Below are 22240 nucleotides of genomic sequence, written 5' to 3'. Positions count from 1 at the left end.
CATCGTAGAGCCAGTTTAAGCGGTGTCACAATTATCCACACGGATACAACTTAAAAAGTCTGCATGACATTGTGATATGGATTTGTCTCGTTTGATAATGTATTATTATTAAGCAGGAACATATACAATATATGTACATTGTCGGAAAATATCAATTTATTTGTATGAGCTTTAGAAACAGGACGAAAAGTGAGGCTCGCCGAGCTTTTCTCCTGTTTCGCAGCGAGTACAAATAAATTTTATATTTTCCGACAATGTACATATATTGTTTTTATCCTGAAATTTACACCCAACACTTGAAACTTTAGTTGTTAAAATCTAAATCATTGTCTCTAATTTTTCAAAGAAATCGACATAGTTTAAACGCGGACCGCGAAGAGGACCCCAAAATGAACTGGTACGCAAAAAGAAATATCCACATTACCGTTTGCTCAACATGGAAGAGGAGTAACAGGAGACTTTATTTGTACAAGTACATGTACAAGTACAAATAAAGCAAAAATTTATTTGTGTACCTGTTATTTGTACTATAGTTGGCTGATTGCAGGATAAATATATTTATACTGCACTCGTTCTATTTGAGCAGTCAAAATGCGTTGACCGTATATTTCTATGTCATATACAGTCACTGACCTGATATCACTTTTCCTCATGAATATTTAAATAGAAATTGCCGAAATTATAATTAATTATTCATACGACCTATTCAACCTGTTCTTGTTTCCAATGTATACAACGACTCAAACTTATTTCTTTTGCAATTTTTAGAGAAAAAAAAACATATTTCACTTGTTAATACTTTTGGTTTGCAAACTATAAATCATTATGTTTTATGCATATTGTTGATATTTTAGTTCATTCTCAAACGAACTCGTTCACCATCGATTGCGGGTTTCAACAGGTAATGTACATTTCATTGTGTTGTATATTTCTCCGCCTGCATGATATGGGGCCTTTTTATAAAAGGGGAAGTTTCTCAGTATTTAAATCAAATAATAACAATAACACATTAAACAACAATTGAAAATGTTTTTTTTAAGATTGCAGTATAAAGACAATAATAGTGCATTGACTTGACATATCAACGATATAAGGATTCGGCCCGAAACGGGGAAAAAGCTCGGCAGAGCCTCGCATTTCCCCGTTTCTAAGCCTCATCCTTATATCGTTGATATGTCAAGTCAATGCACTATTATTGTCTATATTCCCAGTATTAAGAGAGACTTTATTTAACAATATAGCACACCTGGTTCAGATCCCATTGTATTACATTGCAATATCCATACCAATACATGTCAAAAATTTTTGTATCTTTATTTAAAATTTGTATTTTGCATTATTAACACATGCATTTAAAAAATAAATCTTGCATAAAGAATTGATATTTATTTCACAAAGATATAAACATGATAAAGTTGCCATTTTATTTTACATGTCGATTTGGCTTGGCGGTTATCAACTCCTCACACTTATGATCATGCATTAATTAGATATTAATGAATTGATCATCACTGAGTCCGTCTGCATGTACACGTATGTGTGTGTTATTCACATTAAGCCGATTAATTCATAAATTTAAATAATTCGCTATCGAAGATTTGTTTAAACAAAACACTGTTGCAATGTCCTCTTCAAGGTATATGATATTTTATGGAAAAATAAAGCGGTTTAAATTTAGAAAATAGCGTCTCAGCAGTCATCATCGATTTGTTTATAATACGGATAATTTCGTTTCCATGACAACTTATCTCTTAGTTCTGTCTTCCGGTTTACACGGATGATATCGGATTATAAGATACAACTATTTATTCTGTTTTGTTAGTTCTAAGCAAGGTAGGTCCAAAGCATCAGTAAAATTGCCGCGCTATAGATCGCACGCGACATCTTGCAGCACTTATAATGCAATATTTGTTTAATTGCAAGATGTCAATTTTGTGTAATGCATCAGTTTACAATCATGGTTTATCTAGTGGCGAATACCACGCCTACAGCCTGCAGCTGTACCATTCAATAATACATTCTACATGTATGTACACACTAATCTTGTAGTTAATCTTTATTGCTATTTTTAAACAGAATAATATCAAAATAAAGCGAGTACCAGACAAATATTCATGTCTGAGTTTACTAATTGAATTTCATTATAACAATATTTTGCTATATATATACTTTTCCAGATATATTTAATGTTGACACTTATAACATAGTAAGGAATAGTTATCACGATTTTATCGTCTTTCAGGTTTATTTGTATAGTTTTATATTAAAATTATTACATTTTGTGTTTCCAAAATGAACGTAAAATTAAATATCACAATATATTTCTTCAGTGACGGATAATCCAGGATTTGCAAAGAGTGTCCGCCACTGTAATTCATGTTGATATTTTAATAATAGATAAATCCTCTAGTACATTTATAAACATCCGATATAATAGCCATGCCGTTTTCACCATTTTTTTTTCAAATTTTGATTATATGAAAGACGCTTTGCGGGTCATTTCACGGTCAGAGAATACATTGGTCAACCTGACCTTGTTAATAACTATTGTGAATATATTTTTGTTGTGTACTATGAACTACTAACGCATTCAGTCATGAGTTTGCATCTTTCTATACATTTACACTTTAAGAAACTAAGCTATGCATAATAAATATATCAATGAACCCAACACGATCTAATTTCTAACTGTGGGTGATATACACAATTACACAGTCACGTCCAGTCAGAATGTCCCCTGGAGGGAGAGTGCTCAGGGGACCACTTCCTATAAACAAGGTGATAGTGTGAGCCAAAATTTGTTTCTGTGAAAAAAAGTTCCAGTGGAACTAATATCACAGAAAATATGTTCTGGGAGAACTTTTTTCACAGATGATTTCTATATAATTTGTTCCATCTCTATAAAATAAGTTCCAAAACTTTACCTGGTGAAATAAGTACCGGGTTGGTGAAATTTGTTCCTCACCTGGTGAAATAAGTTCCCGGTTTATGAGATTTGTTCCTTATCATGTGAAATAAGTTCTGGGTTTGTGAGATTTGTTCCTCACCTGGTGAAATTAGTTCCTTGTCTGTGAAATATGTTCCACTGGTTAACAAGTTATCTTATATACTGAGCATTTGTCATCCGTGAGTTTAAAAAATAAAGTTATCATTCAATAAGTATTATATCAATAATGAAAAAAGTAAAAAGTGTAAATCATCCAATTCGGATCCTGTGGAGTATAGCAAATGTTTAACTATATACTCCGTAAAAAATATCAAAATGACACTTTTCAGCCAGTAAAGAGTAGAATAAGAAAAATCAATCATTCAGAAAAAAGAATTAGTATAGTTAAAGATGAACATATGTACTTATTTGAAAAGGAAAACATGACTGTTCAGTTATCTCAAAAGACATGTAGAAACAAAAGACACACTCTTTTGAAACTGTGCTATGACCTATGTACATGTATGACTAGAACACAGGGCCATGAAGTTAACAAAAACTCTGCCGCTGGAATAGGTCACCTTTTAAGCTTGAAAATATGTGAATAGGTCGGGAAAACTATCAGACATATTTGATAAGGTCAATAAAGTTCCCATAACTTCTTCGTTTGTCATTTATCTTGGTGTTCCTGGCTGTGTTTTTATTAACCAATTTTCTCTCTTTTGACACTTTGGTATTCCACTCTTACATTACACACCACATGAAACCCAAACAATATGGGAAAAGGTTACATTTTTACCTACGTAATATAAGAAAAGGTATACATTTTCAAAATCTAAATTATATGAAAAGGGTGGGGTAACAGAACCACAGCGGTACCCCCCCCCCCCCGAGGAGAGTGTCGTACTCTGTTAAGAGGGATGCGTAGGTGGCCTGAAATTGTTTTTCGAACGATGTGCTCAAAGTTACTTGGCCTGGCTTATTTTAAAAGTCAAATTAATGCGCTGTTTAAAATTAAAACCTTTATGATTTTTTTAATTTATGATAAACATGATAAAGTTAATCATTTTTATTTATAAAATTCTTTTTGAAATAAATAACTTATACAGAGTAGATGATGATTTTTATTTCATTCTTAATCTGGTTAATAGTTTAGTTACTATCAGATGATTTATTGTTCTTTTGATGTTGGAAAAGACAGAATAGAAAAATTAAAAATTCTAAATATGGGAATAGCTAGAAGACACCTCTCTGTGACATTTTGGACACAATTTACCAATTATCAATACGTGTTATAACCTGCAGCAGACACTAATATTTCTATTCTGATCTATTATTATATTTAGTGGCATCTGTTAATTCTTTAATTGCACATGCTTATATATACATACATATTATTATTGTTTAATAGAAAAACAAAGGATAGGGATATCCATCCATGACACAAAATCAGTACATACACAGCAAAAACATAGTTCATTTTCCGGTCTTGCCGGAATGCTGAAATAAAGTTTAAGGAGCGAAATATTCCTCTTATATTTCATAGTCGGAACTTGATTCAACCCGGCTATAATAGTTCACAAGGTAACTATCCGCAGGGAGACATGTCATTCTAATCAAACACATTATTCCGATACGTCGTGCCGACCAGTCTCTTCTCTTACTCCTGAATGCAGCGTCTTCAGGGGGGAAACAGCAAATACCAATTTAAAACTCTTTGTTCCAGTCGGGAATCAAATCGAAGGTCTCTATACATCACTTTAGGCCGGCGAGCGTGAAACCACAGTGCACTGAGGCAATTTTGCCACTGGACGGCAATGAGAATTCGTTTAGACACTTATCGGCTAAACATTTAATATTTTATAATTGCTCGGAATATCCACTAATGTAAACTTAACGTCCTATAAATAATAAAATTATACAAGCACAGCGCAAATCGTCTAACAGGGTACCAGTTACTGTTATGTATTCTCCCTTGGGAATTGTAAACATTCTATATAGTAATCACTATATTATAATTTCCCTGTAGAAAACAACGATAAATTCTCTCATCATGCTAGGCTTCTATTGATTTTACTGATAACATTGCTGTAAGCGCAGATATTTAATTCCTATTAAACGCATATGGCATGTATTGCTAAAATTTGTCTCTGTGGAATCCAGTATTGACAATTTTTAAATTGATTTTATTGTTAATATTTGTGTACATCATACTACGTACTTTATTTATTCAAATAAAATTGTAGATATTACTTTATCTACAGATCCAATCTGGAAAGTCCAAACCCGGAACTTGAGAGACTACAAGGCGACATGGAGCAACAAAAGGGTATGTAAAATTAAATAGTAAAACATAATTAGATTAAAATTCGACATAGAGAAAAATAATGGTATGTAGAATTAAACTATGGCATGCAATCTCTTATAACGTTAGATTTACATTCCAGGAATATTGATATTATATTCGAACCAATATTAATTTCCTAAGGCAATATGGGAATTTCCCTCTAACGCAATATCGCACCTCGGGTAAATTATGACGTTATGATTGGTTTAACGCCGTCACGTGGTGACCCCCTATAGATCCGTTGGGGGTCAATAGATTTCATATGGTGTTCATGACGTCACCTTTACTATTGATGGTGACGTCATCGATTAATGTTTTTGTATTTCATTGCTTATTTTTATACATAATTTAGCAGGAAAAGTCCTTTGTGCGATAAACTCGTTATACGGTTCACTACTGACCCCCTATGGATCCATAGAAGGTTAGTAAAATCCTTGGGAGATTCGGCTTCGGCCTCATCCCCTATGGCTTTTACTAACCCTCTATGGATCCGTAGGGGGTCAGTAGCAAACCATATAACTTATATTATGAGATTTTATTACGTCATCATGGACATTTTCTTACGCTGGCATCATGGGTTTCTGATGTAAACCAGTCTGCTTTGTATAACGATTTTATTGGTATATGCAGTAACTGTTATTATTATACTTCACGTTAAAATGCCAGATTTTGATTGGCTAATACGAGGGAGATAATTTACTCTATCTCATGGCTGAGCGGGAGACATTTTTTTTAATGTCACCCTCTCGTGCAAACCAATCAAAAATCAATAATATAAAGGACAAGATAAGAAAACTTTATTTTGATTCGGCATAAGTTAAAAGACACAACACAAGCTCTAAGGAGCTTTTGACCGAATATAAAAACATATACATAACATAAAAACAGTCTAATTTGACATATAAAACAACCTGTTATACGAAGTTAAATCTCACTTACATAGCATGCAATAAAAATTTAGCAACAAATTTAAAATGAAATAAAACATGCTAGACCAGAGCAAACAAAAGCAACATAAATAATAAACATCTCAAGAATTATCTGCAAGCAGAACATCGACATTCCAAACCATTCCAGGACTGAACAAGACTTTTAAAATGTGAAAAACTATTTTCAGTCCTGAAATGGTTTGGAAGGCTGTTCCATAAAGTAGCAGCAGCAAATTTGAAAGATTTTTTACCGTAACGGGTTGACTTTACCTGTGGAACATCTAGAATATTTACATACCGGAAAGAATACTTAGATTTTTTGACACTCACCAAATTTTGTAAGCACACAGGAGCTATATTATTTATAATCTTAAAAGTTTCTAGAGCCATTGTTCTAATCCGTCTAATCTGCAAGGAGGGCACCTTAGCTTTAAGTAAGAGGTCCTCGTAGGGGCTGGTAAAATCCTCATATACAAAACGGAGTGCTCTTTCCTGCACCTTTTCTAATTTTTTGGAATTTTTCTCAGTGCAAAAATGCCATGCCAAAGGACAAAAATTAAAATTACTAAGAATAAAGGTATGAAAAATAGTAAGTTTACTAAGTCTATCCAAAACTGAGCCCAAACGTTTTAAAACATTTAATTGCTGTGATGCCCTCCTACAGATTGAGCTGATATGAACATCAAAATTTAACTGATAGTCAATTTCAATGCCTAATAATTTAACTGTTTTTTCACATGTAAGGTTCGAGTTTTGAATACGTATAGATGGGTTTTGTTCAAAAGTCTTTTTGCCAACAGCCAAAACTTGAAACTTATCGGGATTTGCTTGCATTTTATTCACCCGGAACCACTCAATAAGTATTTTTGACTCAGATTCCAAAGTTGAAATTAATAAATCAAAATCTGGAGTACAGAAAGACAAAGTATTGTCATCTGCATAGTTATATAAACTACCATTTTTAACAAAAAGAAAAATATCATTTATAAATATGTTAAACAACAATGGCCCTAGTATAGAACCCTGTGGTACGCCTTTATGGATGTCAGCCAAATCACTCAGAACATTGTTGACTTTAATTTGTTGTTTACGATTAGATAAATAGGACTTTAAAAGAGCAATGAATTGAATTTACATAAAATAATTAAAAACAATACTCAATTTCTACGTTTTGGCTCAGAACCTTTTTATAGACTGTCAAAATAATAAGATAAAAAATTCTTGCTTCAATTCTGTTGATTTTTATAATACATGTAACGTTGTTATGTACGTGACGTCATAGTAAAATACTTCAAATTTTATATTCAACAGTAAAAGTCTATAATGATATGACATTCAGTATAATAAATTAAATAACATATAGCTGAGAGGGTGATAGAGCAGATTGGTACCCCTCGAAAAAACATTGTTAACCTTGGCTTCGCCTCAGTTGACAAGGTTTTCTCGGGGTAATAATCTGCTCTATCACCCTCTCAGCTATGTGCTATTTATATATTGTTATATTTGAAATGTGCATTTCTTCTTGACAATAGTTGTATTGAAATTTTCTTACAGAGATCAAACATAATATTATCACTGTGATGTAAACTTTCAAGACGGTAGTACATTAATGTATTTATTCGATATACATGTATACCCTTTTCGGTAAAACACATAAACACAATAGCAGCCAATTAAAGTTAATAAGGGAGCTAGAACCTCAACACATACTAGTATATTAAAAGCTACCTATAGTATCCTATAGCGCATGAATGCGCATTCTATACAAACAAATTAAAAAAAAAACCCTAGATTTTAGATTTTTCACAATATTATTAGGTGAGGATTTGTTCCATAAAAGATATTCATGTTTGATAAAAGATATTCATGTTTAAAGCCTTCACAGAAAAAATATTGTAACCCGGTCATTTTTAGCTCTGACACCTTGCCGGAATGACCATGTGAGCTGATGCTATCACTTTGCGTCTGTCGTTCGTAAACTTTTCTCTAAAAAACGTTCTTTAGTTTGAAACCAAAATATGTCTATCTATAGGATTACTGCTATGTAAAACATGGTAAATCAGAGATTTTCGTCGAACAACCAACATGGTCACCGTAGAACATATGTTTCAAAATGGTCAGCAGGACAAACTCTATGCACCCTGAAAATTCTAAAAAAAAAAATCTATCATCCCGTTTTTGAGTTATTGCCCTTGAATTGTTAATTTTTACCTTTCTTTGCTATAGTTTCAAAAAATAAAAGAGAAAGGTTAAACAGCACTTATCTACACTGAAAATTCTTGAAAAATCCGGCAAGCCGTATAGGAGTAACCAGTTTTCGTTTTTGTTAACTTTGTTTTTAAGACTAGGTTAAAAGTGTGAATTCAGTAAAATTATTAGCTTTGCAAGATCTATGTACACTGATAGTTAGTGAAAATCGGATTATCTGTTATGGGTTTTTTTGCCCCCGAAATGTCGATTTTCACAATTTTTGAAGTTTTTAGGCTATCTTAAAGACTGTAAGAGCTGAGATAAAGTGTAAATTGCAAAAATTATCAGCAACACAAGCAATAACTAGTATTTATAAAAATTAGGAGATGTGCACACTTTCACCAAGCGAGCGATACAGGCTAGGGTGAGCCCCTTGTTACTATAATTATCATATTACATAAAATGAGAAGTGTGAGATACAGACCAGTTGACAGAATAATCAACTGACATTTGTTGAATAACCATCATCGGTTTAAATATCTGCAAAACTAATGTTGCAATTCTTAATATTGCAGGTTATCATGGTTATTATTATTATCATTTCTAAACATTGTCTGATTCTTTGGAAGACTGGCTGACATATCAATAAGAAAATGTGGTATGAGTGCCAATGAGACAACTATCTATCCAAGTCACAATGAGTAAAAAGTAAACAATTATAGGTCAAAGTACGGCCTTCAACACGGAGCCTTGTCTCACACCGAACAGCAAGCTATAAAGGGCCCGAAAATGACTAGTATAAAACAATTCAAACAGGAAAACCAACGGCCTAATCTATATAAAAAACGAGAAACGAGAAACACTTATGAACCACACCAACAAACGACAACTACTGAACAACAGGCTCCTGACAGGACAGGTGCATAAAAATGCAGCGGGTTTAAACGTTTTAACAGGCGCCAACCTTCACCCTAACCTGAAACAGTGGTGTAACCTTACAACATAAAAAGACACACAATAAAATATCAATTGAAATGGCTTAAATCGATCAAAAAGACACATTCACAAACAAGTAAATATACAATGAACGAATAAGTTTGATGACACGTTTATATTTTACTACTTATATGTTTCATCTTAGTTATCCATTCCTTTTCAGATAATGGAGGTGACCTTGGAGCATGTGGCTATGTACTGTACGCGCTGTCAATCATCTTAGTGGTTTTGTTCTTTCCATTTTCCTTATGTTTCACGATAAAGGTATGTTAATCAAAAGTTGGAAATATTGTAGTACTAAAATCATATCTCTATTTTTTAGATACATTGTATTTGTTTAATGGCATTAAGCCTCAGTATTCTTTTTTCAGAAACAGGATACTTGCCGAGTGAACAACACACTACTTTTCACTCATTAACATTCAGTGCCCAAATTGATCTTTTTCATGGTTCATTGATCAAAGTTAAATGTTTGTGTTTTGGTCTGTTTCTCAGATACTATAAGCAATAGGGCGACTATATTTGATGTATGGAATGATTGTTAGGTGGCAGGTTTCATATAACATTGACCTGTTTTCATTGTTTAGTGGACAATATTAAATTTTTCCGGTTTGGTCTATTTTTAAGATACTGTACGCAATAGGGTCACTATGTTTGGTATATGGAATGATTGTAAGTAGATATAAGAAGATGTGGTATACATGTCTATCTGGCAAGGTTCATCTGATCTTGACTGTATTTTCATTGTTTATTAGTCAATGTTAAGTCTGCATGGTTGTGTAATTTTCTCTGCTGCTATAAGCAATAAGTCAACTTTATTTGTTGTATGGAATGATTGTATGGTGTACATGTTGTCTGGCAGGGTTTATCTGACCTTGACCTCATTTTATGATTCATTGGTCAATGTTCAATATGTTTAATTAGGTCTTCTTATATGCTATAAGTAATAGGCTGTATTTGGTGTATGGTATGAATGTAAGGTGTACCCGTTTATATGGCAGGGTTCATTTGACATTGACCTCATTGAAATTGATCATTGATAATGTGAAGTGTATATGATATATGATACTTGTAGCAAAACCTTCATATTACAGAATTTCAACATATATTCAATTATGATATACGGAAAAGTAAAGCAGGCGAAACATTTCAGTGTGTGCACTCTTGTGTTATTTTTAACCTCATATCTGTTCGCTCTTCACGTAAACATTAATTACATATGTAATATCATGTGACAGTATCACTTTTAATTACAATGTGAATGTTTATTATTTCAAGCGAGATTATTTCAACTTGACTTAGTTTGTATTAGTACATATAGCATGATTTTCTGGTTTGTCTGAACTTTCCAATTCTCCCTGCAATCATAGTTATTACTTTATAACACCATGAACACGACAAGGGAATTGTCAACATCAATTTGCTGCTTCAGAAATTCTATTATAATCATTCAAAGTAATATAATTTGATAATGATTTAAATTTTTCCATTTAAGAGAGTGGTAAAGGGTTATTTTCATGCAACGTGTTTTGCCATTTTTATTTCTGGCACGTGCAGCCGTGAAAAAGGTTCGTTATTCACCGTGTTTCGTGAAATCGGTAAACAGATCAACGTGCAAGAATTTTTTTTAAAATTGTTCGTTCATCGTGAAATGGCAATTTTATTTCGCGTTCTTCCGTGCAGATACCCCCCTTTACGCCCCTCATTTAATTTTCATTTTAGTTCGATCAATATATAAATATAGTCGTGCATTCCTTTTGACATAATTCTGATACGGCTAGCTTCAAATATAAATAATGTAAAATATCAATCTGAAAAGTTGGTATTGAATATTGATTTTGTGTGGTTGTCAAGAAGACTATATGATCTTATTATTCTTTTAACATTTCTGATAATGAACTGTAAATATGCTTAGGATCTTATTTTAGAATAGTACAGACAGACAATGTTTGTTCGATTAAGCAAAATTATACTAAAAAGTACATTATACAATGTAGTATAGTTTTCAGTGTAAATCACTAAATATAACATTGACATGAGATTTGATTAAACATTGACTGGTTTATAGTTCATAAAAAGTAATTACGTGTAGAAAAGTCAATATTCTAATATGAAACTCACATCGGTAACTTCACTGTTCAACTAAAATAAAACATAAAAATGATTCACCAAACTCATATCCATTTATATTTAATTGGCAAAAAACTACATTTCTTATAAATCAGCTGATTGTTTGTTACCTATGAAATTGCTGACATTGTATGTTATTAAATTCAGATGTTTATTAAATATACGTCGTTCCTTTTTGACCGAGTTTTCCAACGGCAATCCGGTAATTGTTTGGAAGGTAATTTGATAAACTGACATTTTTTGTGAAACCGAATACACAATTAAAATTATGTCAGAACCAAAGCACCGATTTCTTATTTACTGTGGGTATGGTTCCTTTGCGAACCGACTGACCAAGTATTAGAAAATAAACGTATAGTTCCGAATTCAATGTAAAAGAAATTCGTTCCCTAAATGAACATAACACTTGATTAATTTCGTGTTGCGTGCAAAATGAACGTGTAAGGATAAATATGTTTTCACATTTCTCAATCAAATGCACATAACACATCATGTTTTGTCAAAAAGTATAGGATACAAGGATTCAGAATTATTTGGATGCACTAAAAATTTTAAAAAATTGATAAAATATAAAAAATCCAACAAAACACAAGAATTTACACGCGATGTCTTGCAAGGTATACTCGTTATTAGATACTTGAATTGACGAACAAATACATGCTCAGTCAGGTAGGTCAGTGGATACAATAAATGCAGAGTATCACAAAACAGAAAATGACTGTCTGGCAGATCTGGGTTGTTAAAATCGTTTGCATGGTACACCACAATATTATAAAGTTCCAGACTAAATATTAAATCATTCTTAATTAAAAAGCTGAGGAATATGTAAAAAAAACTTACGGACAGATGAACGGGCGGAGGACGGACAAGGTGATTGCAACATGGCACCTACTCTGTGATTGGTAGTTAAAACGACAGTGTCTACCCATTGTTTAACATGTTATGGTTTGAATGTTCACAAGAATTTTATTGAGTTGTTCTTATATTTACAGATAGTCCAGGAGTATGAAAGAGCGGTAATCTTTAGACTGGGGCGAGTTGTATCCGGTGGGGCCAAAGGGCCAGGTATGTCTGTAGCTAATATGATGTGATTATAAAATGAAGACGAATAGTAGGGCGCGAAGACTGGGTATGTCAGCATCTATAATGAGGTGGTTTTCCGACCCGTACGTTATAGGTAACGATTAGGGCCTGTTGATATTGGTAAATCATTCGCTAATGTGTTGTGTAAATAAGTGGGGTTTTTCAAGACTAATCCAAAATTACGAATATTAGTTTTTAAACAAGAAATTTCCCTGTCATATTGCATTTAATAAAAAAAAATTATAACGCCTTGAAATAAGTCGGGATGAAGTTGGACAACACGGTGTTCTTGATATGAAATGTTTCTTCAAATGAAAGGGCAGTGGCGGATCCAGGGTGGGGGGTTCCGGGGGTTGGAACCTTTTTTTGACGATCAATGCTTTTGAATAGGGACATATGGTTGGAACCACCCACCCCGCTTTATCCTGGGTTGGAACCCACCTTTTAAAAATGGCTGGATCCGCCCCTGAAGGTGGTAGTTCGATGAATTGTATGCTAGCATATATAGTGTACACAGCATAAAATAATCACATGTTTTCATTGTTACCTCGTTATTAAATACTGTATGTCAGTATCATATCAAAATCAAGAACACTGTGTATAAGTCGGGAGAGCTTCTTCGTGTGATATTTTCTGGCAAATTTAGTTTCAAATTCACATTATTTTTATAATAGTACCAAACGTACGATTGCAACGTCAGTATGCAAAGTTGAATTATGTTAGCTGTTCTGTTGCTGTCCTTTTGTTGCTGTAGTAAAACATTATCAAGAATCATCCGACTTACCTGATGAAAGTCATTGATGAAATATATACATATACATGGAGAGTGAACATCTTTAAAAAGTAAGATTTAAGTTTAAAGTTAAAATTGGTGACACCGTCGAAACACATGTAGTCGAAGAATATTTAAATTTCAATAAAACGTACTGGTAAAGCTAACTGATTTTGTTTCTTCAGGAATGTTCTTCGTTTACCCCTGCCTTGACGAGTTTAAGAAAGTAGATTTACGTACGACAGCATTTGATGTTCCTCCACAAGAGGTAAGTTTTCTCTCAGTCTTCATTTGTCTTTTAAAGGGTCACGACACACAAATCACTTTACTTCTCGATGTTGTTGACTAAAAAGTTCTCTTTTTCTTCAAATTCTAAGCAGACTGATTGACTATTTTAACAAGTTATCGTTTATTTTTTGTCGGTCCCGACCACATGTAGACGTGTAAAACATATTTTAATGGTAAAGTTTTTTTGATTTTAAAATACAAACTTGATTTAAAAAAAACAAACTTCTTTCACAGCGCATGATTAGTGTTTACCTCCTTTGCAGATTTTGACAAAGGATTCTGTGACCGTAGCTGTTGATGCTGTGGTCTACAGTAGAATATTCGATCCAACCATGTCTGTCTGTAATGTAGAGAATGCACAGTATTCTACAAAGTTATTAGCAGCTACGACCTTGAGGAACGTCCTTGGCACCAAAAACATGTCGGAATTGTTATCTGAAAGAGAAACAATTTCAGAACAAATGCAGGTTTGTTACTTCGATTTTAAGCCGTGTAACAATCTCATGAATTAACAAAATAAAGCTGTCTAGAAGATTAGAGTTTATAATATAGCAGTATATTATACATATTAAGTCGGCATATGACATTCTTGAAGATATATTGCCAATTTTTCATGAATGTACCGAAATCTATTTCTCACAGTGCCAATGATAAAAAAAATATTTTAATATTTACTAAAATAACATAAATGTAGTATTATTATTATTTTCGATATTGCCTTCAATACATAATTTTACAAAAACAGATAAATTTTGCAATCATATATGGTATAATAATTGTCTTCTGTACAAAAAGATAGCCTATTAAGATTCCATGTGATATTCCGTCAGATTACACACAGTTTTATCAAATTGAAAATTTGATGAGTCTGTAAGTTTTCAAACAAAAAATTATGTAATTTTAACGGGGAAATAATAATTCCATAACACGAATAGAACTTTTATCTTGAAATCTACATAAATTATCACGTATTTGTGAGTTACTTGTACAAAAGATGATTGTTTTTCTTAAATAGCAGTTTATTTTGAAAACTTAGCTACGTAGTAACATACTAAGTTCAAGTACTATTTCGGGGGAGGTGGCTAATTTCCCTGACTATACCGTCATGAGGGTCTCACACGATCGTCAAAAATGAATATCATAATTTTGTATACGTTAAATATTTCTGCTGTTAGTGAGAGTCTGAAGTGACATACTATCCGTTTTTAATCAAGAATTGAAGCGTTTCATATTAAAAAATGTGCACACAAACAACGCCTTTCCAACCCTATAAAGTTACAAAAAGAAGTAATCGTCTGTATTCAATTCTTATTATTACATTTTATATGTTACAACCGTGAAAACGAGTTACATCAATTTTTCGTTTGTTTTCTTATTCATTGTTATGACGATGTTGTATCGGGAAGCACGTGCTGTCATGAATATTGCATTTTATTGGGAAAGAAAATCTGATCTTGGCATGCTTCTCAATTGTTCTCAGTCAGTTAATTGTACGTATTCTTATGAAAGCACATGTAATATAATTATTTTGGCATAAAGCCGTTTTGAAATAAACAAATTCTATTGTCATGGTTGTATTTTTCAGACCATTTTAGATGTGTCGACTGACCCATGGGGTATCAAAGTAGAAAGAGTTGAAATGTAAGTAGCCATGCGTGAACATGTAAACATGTAAGTACTTAGGACAAAATAACCATCGATCAAATCATGACTGCATGGAGTGACGAATGGAATAACAATTTCAGTCGTTCCTCCTCGTAAGATGATCAGCATGATCCAAATAATAACAAAATGGTATTACAAGTATACAGTTTAAAATAATTTCGCAGCTAGTATCAGTGATATACCAAAATGTAATATGGAGTTACATGTAAAATATTCTGCTTTAAGCAATAAGAAAACATTTCACTGATATACCACTATTGCATATTTGTCTTTGGACTAAAGTGCGAAATATTAACAAAAGGAACTCTAGCAATTAATGTATTCTAAAATATAACCCTCAAATAGATGAAATCTACAAAAGCTAGTGAGGTATGGAGTGTAGGTCACAAGCAAATTGCTTCCATAGCAATATACGTGCACCGTTAAAGAGAATAGAAATATAGATGCATGCATATCGCTGTTAGTTCCTTGTCATTTAGAATTTTTAAAGTCACTCAGATTTGAAATGTAAATGGTGAATTTATTATAATTATTTCATAAAGTAACATCCAACCCAATCGTAACTATTTTCAGATTGACGGGGAATCTATATGGCCCTTCATAAAAAAACCAACCATGAAGTACGAAGAAAATTAATCGACAAAAGAAAAAGTTACCATTTAGAAAAAGAAATATATTTGAAAAATACAATTCTATTTGGCCAATCTGATTAAAATTCAGATCAATCGGAACTCGCGTATTCCGTCGAAGCACAAGGATAACGAAATCAGAGATCTATATTTTAATTAGATTGCTATTTGGCAATTGTTTTAATATTTAAGAATTTTTAAAATTGATAAATGAATATCACTGTAACTCAGCTAAATTGATCATTCGTGTTATAACAGAAGTCAGTTCAGTAAGCCGTTTATCGGTCACCGAGTTTCCGCATTTCTTCCATCGATCGGGTCTAAATATATCTTGCTTGAACTTAAAATGCATTACCTTATCGACAAGCTAGTTTGATTAATACGGAGTCTGTGTGTATAAACAGATCATCAGATCGTATCAAATTAATGTCAGATATTCATCGTACTGGATATCAGTGAAATCTACACATATTATTCTGGTTAGAATAAATTATGACTACCACATATTTGCATGGGAGATCTATTGTATATATTTAGTACTTTATCGTTGTTTTAAGAAATATGCCATAGAATAAGAAGGATTACTACATGTATATGTATGCTGTATAATTCAATTATTTACTGTAGCTGCTTTACTGTTTTATGCACGCTTGCAACCTTGACCTTAATGCATATATTTATTTTATTATGTGTTTCGGTTAAAAGCTCTACAAGTCTTATTTTACTAGTATATTGTGTAGTCTACTACCTACTTTAATTTATCACTATGGTTACTACTACTGTCGCTGACTTTTCCTAGAAATTTATAACATGACGATCGCTCGGATTGAATGGTTATATATTATCCCCGGCTTAGTATATTTCTAGGATTTTGATTGGTTAACGCACGTCGTGTGACTGATGTTTTGATTTAAGAAATAATTCATGGAAGCCATAGATTTGTTGGACATTTACACATGGCCTGGGCCGTGATATTCGAATTTTATCCTGAGCGTTAGCGAGGGATAAAATTAACGAGTATCACGGCCCAGGCCATGTGTAAATGTCCAACAAATATATGGCTTCCATGAATTATTTCGATTCTAATAGGACAAATACCGTAATTTAAAAACTGAAGCGAAGGTAAGATTGCCGTGTGTATGGCTGTTCTATTTTACCCCCTGTAAGATAAAAGCTACAAATTTCAACTAAATCAAAGTCTTACATGAATTATTTCTTAAATAAGCACTAGAAAAAATGTGTTCAATTCTCATAATTCTTAACCCAAACATTTTTTTTCGTTGGCTACTATTTACTGTTAAATCCAGAGTTGACATGTCGTAACTAAGGAGTGAGCCGCCATGTTGACTTGCTGAAATTCACAAATGTGCAAATGAATGCAATGGAATAGAAAATGAAACAACACCTACCTCAAAACTCCATTTTAATGCAATATTATCCGAATTTAGGGCGTAAACGTAACGGAAAACCTTCAGCTTGAGAGTTTTCATTCGTATGACGTCATATTATCACATGACGTTAATGCGCCAAGATTATTCATGAAATTTCGCGGAATTTTATTTTATTTTGATTTTATACATTTTTTAAGCCCTTGTGCATTAATTCTTTTTGTTATGCATTAGAATAGGAATAACGGTTCTGTAGTTTCTTTTTCAATTTCAATTTGAACATAACGAAATCGACATAGTGTTTGCACATAGGTTACGATACATGTGGATTTACGTGGGAGGTAAATAGTAACAGCCACCAATATGCACATCTCTGAGTCTGCGCTAAGTATAGATATATCGAGAATTTTATCACGGTGTTGTTTACAAAGCGAAAGAAGCACGTCATATTAGAATCTTTAATTAAACATAGGACAGTTCTCATAATCCACTGAATCCTCTTTTTCTAAGATAGTTATATATTCTTAAACTTCATTCACAGTAAAGATGTTCGTCTTCCACAACAACTACAGAGAGCAATGGCGGCAGAAGCAGAGGCGTCAAGAGAAGCACGCGCTAAGGTAATATAGTATTTCTAATTTCAATGTTAGTGTATACATTCTAGTAATACTGATATAGTTTATACATGAGACCAGTAATCCGAATTCAGATTTGTTGGTTAAAGGAATGATTTAAATGAGCAGGTCAGACGCATGTCCATTAACCTGCAAATAAATCTCCAAAAAACTTTTTCCTTTAAGGAGTATCCGTTTTTGGATGTGTATGTCCCTGTTTTTGCCGCTATTTTGTCAACATTTTTAGACTCTTGGCAATTCTCAAGGTTGTCATAAGACAGTGTGGGCGATTGTCAATCGCTTGTTGTATGTACACACATCATGTTATAGGTTTGTGCCTGTGAATATTTGGTTGGTACCATTGCTTGTGGATTTGCTGTCCATATTGGTACCATCCGTTTAATAACTAGTGCTTCGGTAATGGCACAATTCAAATGAAACATTTTACTTTTGTCCCCTTGTAAAAAAATATGTAGCTGTGCTAAAGTTAGGCTGACATTCCCTCAAATAAAATTGGCTTTATATGGATTGGCTATCTCATTTATGTCTCTTTTGGTTTTTGTGCTCTACAACGGTTTAATGTGCGACTCTTTAAATTATTTGGTCTCCCACATAAGGTCATTCTAGAAACAAGTGTTCTGCTCACGAAATGCAATCATATGTTTTTTTCTCTGTTTGAAATCTCTTCATATGCAGTTTCGTTAGCATAAAATGTTGTTTCCCTGTCTCGCTGACCTAAAATATCTTTTTTCATTTAAAAATACCACGGTATATCAATTTCATAATTATCTAGATAATGTAATACACTATTACTGAAATAAAACTTTTAGCAATAGATAAAATATGTGTATTTCATTTTTTCATAACGATAAACTTTACTGTTTTATTAGGTTCTAGCAGCAGAAGGCGAACAGAAGGCGTCACGTGCTTTAAAAGAAGCAGCCGACATAATGATGGAATCTCCCGCGGCAATACAACTGCGATACCTACAGACACTTAATTCCATAGCCGCTGAGAAAAATTCGACCATTATATTCCCACTGCCGATTGATCTTCTTTCATCAATGGTGAAAAAATAATAGTTAATATCATGTCACAAAATCTCACGGGATTTGTATATAAGCCCTAGTGTATCATATGACGTACTGCTGTAATCATTGTAATATTTATTATACCATCAGGATTGAGATTTGTGAAAGGTTGAAAACTATTTGGCAAACGTCAATTGAAAAATAATTATCAGCAACAAATTGATTTTTATCAATGATGTTTTCTTTTTATGTACGTTTTTGGCAATATATTTTGCGACAGGATTTATTATGAAGAGATTGGTCTTTGTTCAGCCTTAAATAATATATATATTCACTTGTTTGATATACTATTGTATGTTGAATTGAAAAAAAAAATGTATGTACATTTTTCTAAAAACGCAAAAACAAAACAAAAAAATAGACCCACGCACTTACCGCGTAAATTTGCATCCCATCCTCATAGAAAAGAATACTTTTTTTTTTAAATTACTGTGTATATCTGACGTTCACTGTGTTGTATTTTGTACAAATATGTGATATGATATTAAGCCGTTATTGTGCTGACTCATTTTTGAAATATACTCAACAGTCTCTTCTACCTCATACTTACTTTTGTATTTAATTTTCGGGATGGATACAGCTGATGTAGGACAATAAGCCGGTTCCAAATACACCTAGAAACATTGCTGCATGATTTATTACAATTCTTTTGATTAAATATTGAAACTAAAACAGTAGCTGCAACTTAGTTGTTTTTAAGGATGTACTTAGGTGAAATTAAAAAAATATTTAATCTAAAATGGATACGGTAAATCAGAAGAGCATTAGTTAAGGAACAAAATAAACTAAAAATATTGATAAGTTAAGGAACTCCTTTTTGAGATATTCAATTTTCTAAAAATGGCGGGAAAAGGCTGACTCGGACTTTTACCTTATATTTGCATTGGTTTTATTTTGGTCTCAAATCGTAAGAAAAGAAATCTAGAATTTGCTTAAATTTTGATAAATTACCTATTATAAGCTATTGAAGTCGTAATGAAAAGAAAAATTGGGGTTATGTGGCAAACTATTTTACCGTGTATCGTAGGAAAAAAGCAAAGAGTCCGAACATCTGACTAAAATTCCTGAACCTGACCTATAAAGTACATCCTTCAATGTTTACTTAATGTGATTACTACAACGGTCGCTAACGGTTTTAAAAATGCAAATATTTTATCAGTTGAGTTATCATGGTTATATTTCCTAGTAGTTATTCGGACTTTTGAGAGCCTATATTTTTCGTCAATTAGAAAAGATAAGTGATCGATTGGTCAATAAATAAAGGTAAAAAATATTTTGCCTTTACCAAATATCCAAATAATTGGTGTTTCTACTTTATAAATACTCAGTTGTACTTAGTATTAGTTAATTATAATGTTGTTTGTAATTTTATTTTGTATTTCAATGAAAATAATATGTTGTGCATACAGCTGTTTTAAGGTGTCATAGAAATGTTCATATGTGCAGAAGGCTCAACAACAAAAAAACAAAACAAATCGAATTCAAACAAAAAATGAATTGTAAACTATTCAAAAGTTATCACAGATATATATGAACGGATGCTGGAGGATAGGTGTTCCCTGCACAGATTCTAAGATGTGGAAATTCATCTTCGTTCCCTTATTTGTGATTTTTCCGACGTTTTGGTTCCATAGAGATACAAATAGTTCATTGGAAAAACCCATAAAACTTCATTATAGGGTGATACCCTTTGTCCTCGTTTAATTTAGTCTAAGATAGTCTTTGTTTCAGTTTTTATAGTGAAACATACAATCTTTATCAGTATTTAAGAATTATGTGTGGTCTTCCATTTGACAACAATTGCTTCAATCTGAAAGCTAACAATAGTGGGAATAGATTTTATTTAAGAAAACATCATCATAAGATTTTGTATTTTGAAATGCTGATATAATATTTGATAATAAAAGCATACATACTCTGTATAATAGTCGTATTACATTTATTTAATTATGCAGTTTAATTTATTCAACATCAATTATACCAAAATGATTCCAAATGTTAATTCCGGACCAAAAACAGTCTATCAATCATTTTTGTTTCACTGATACAAGACAGAAAATGTATCTGAAGCTTGAATTTGATACATCAAGGCACGTGATAACGATAAGATTTTGTCAATAATGTCTTGGAATATAGCCTGTTTGTAAAATCATAACGTTTAGCCTATATGGATTTTCCACAGGCACTTGTCTCTGAAAAAAATCCTATATAGGTATATAGGAATTTTTTTTCAGAGACAAGTGCCTGTGGGATTTTCATATAAAAAACAGAGCCACAAAACATGTCATATTCCGTATTATGACATTGTAAATGAGTCTTGATTCTCATTGTGGATATAAATGCATCAAAAGCTTTAGACACACACTCTGTCGTCGCACTTTCTAACTTTGTTGAGAGTTAATGCTAATTGATCATGATTTGTATTTGCAAAACGAAGTAACGAGATTTGAACATCGATTAAGTACTACTGTTGCCTCTACTATACATATATTGCCTACATATATTGCCTCTACTATATACATATTGCCTCCACTATACATATATTGCCTACATATATTGCCTCTACTATATACATATTGCCTCCACTATACATATATTGCCTACATATATTGCCTCTACTATATGCATATTGCCTCCACTATACATATATTGCCTACATATATTGCCTCTACTATACTATAATATAAGAACGTGTTAAAGATTGATTGATTGATTGATTGATTGATGGATTGATGGATTGTCACTTACTCAACGCCCAGTGGAAATTATTACTATTTGGCCTATTCAGGACGAGAATAGTTTAACAATTCATACAAAAGTTTAGTCCAGGATAAAGAACTACCTACTAGAAATAAGGATAGAAAGGTATAACAAAAATACCGAACTCCAAGGCAAATTCAAAAAGGGGAAGTTCATAAAAACTGAAAAAATAAAACGCCATCAATCAACGGAACAAGTGAAAACAACTGCCGTATTCCTGACTTGGTACAGGCATTTTCCGAAGAAAATGGTGGGTTAAAACTTGTTTTATAGCTAGCTAAACCTCCCACTTGTATGACAGTTTCTTATAGTTCCGTTATATTGACAAAATTGGGTGAGCAACCCAAACAGACATTATAGGTAAATGTGACAATAATTGGGATCCAGAAGCCAATACTGTGTAAACATACATCACAGACATACAACACAACT

At 32.6% G+C, this 22240-nt stretch overlaps 1 protein-coding gene across 1 annotated transcript; it reads left to right on the top strand.

The window, feature by feature from the left end:
- The first annotated feature begins 1726 nt into the window (after positions 1-1726).
- LOC127729656 (band 7 protein AAEL010189-like) lies at positions 1727-20973 on the top strand. The gene is made up of 9 exons (XM_052237505.1): positions 1727-1833; positions 5191-5255; positions 9552-9652; positions 12511-12583; positions 13559-13641; positions 13925-14128; positions 15247-15302; positions 17885-17963; positions 18848-20973. The coding sequence occupies exons 2-9, from the start codon at positions 5240-5242 to the stop codon at positions 19034-19036; spliced, it is 801 nt and encodes a 266-aa protein (XP_052093465.1). The 5' UTR covers positions 1727-1833; positions 5191-5239; the 3' UTR covers positions 19037-20973.
- The last annotated feature ends 1267 nt before the right edge of the window (positions 20974-22240 follow it).

The sequence above is a fragment of the Mytilus californianus genome, unplaced genomic scaffold (genome assembly GCF_021869535.1).
Source record: "Mytilus californianus isolate M0D057914Y unplaced genomic scaffold, xbMytCali1.0.p SCAF_2, whole genome shotgun sequence".
Classification (NCBI taxonomy): Eukaryota; Metazoa; Mollusca; class Bivalvia; order Mytilida; family Mytilidae; genus Mytilus; species Mytilus californianus.
The sequence above is the reverse complement of the archived record's forward strand: the minus strand, read 5'-3'. Positions and strand labels throughout refer to the sequence as shown.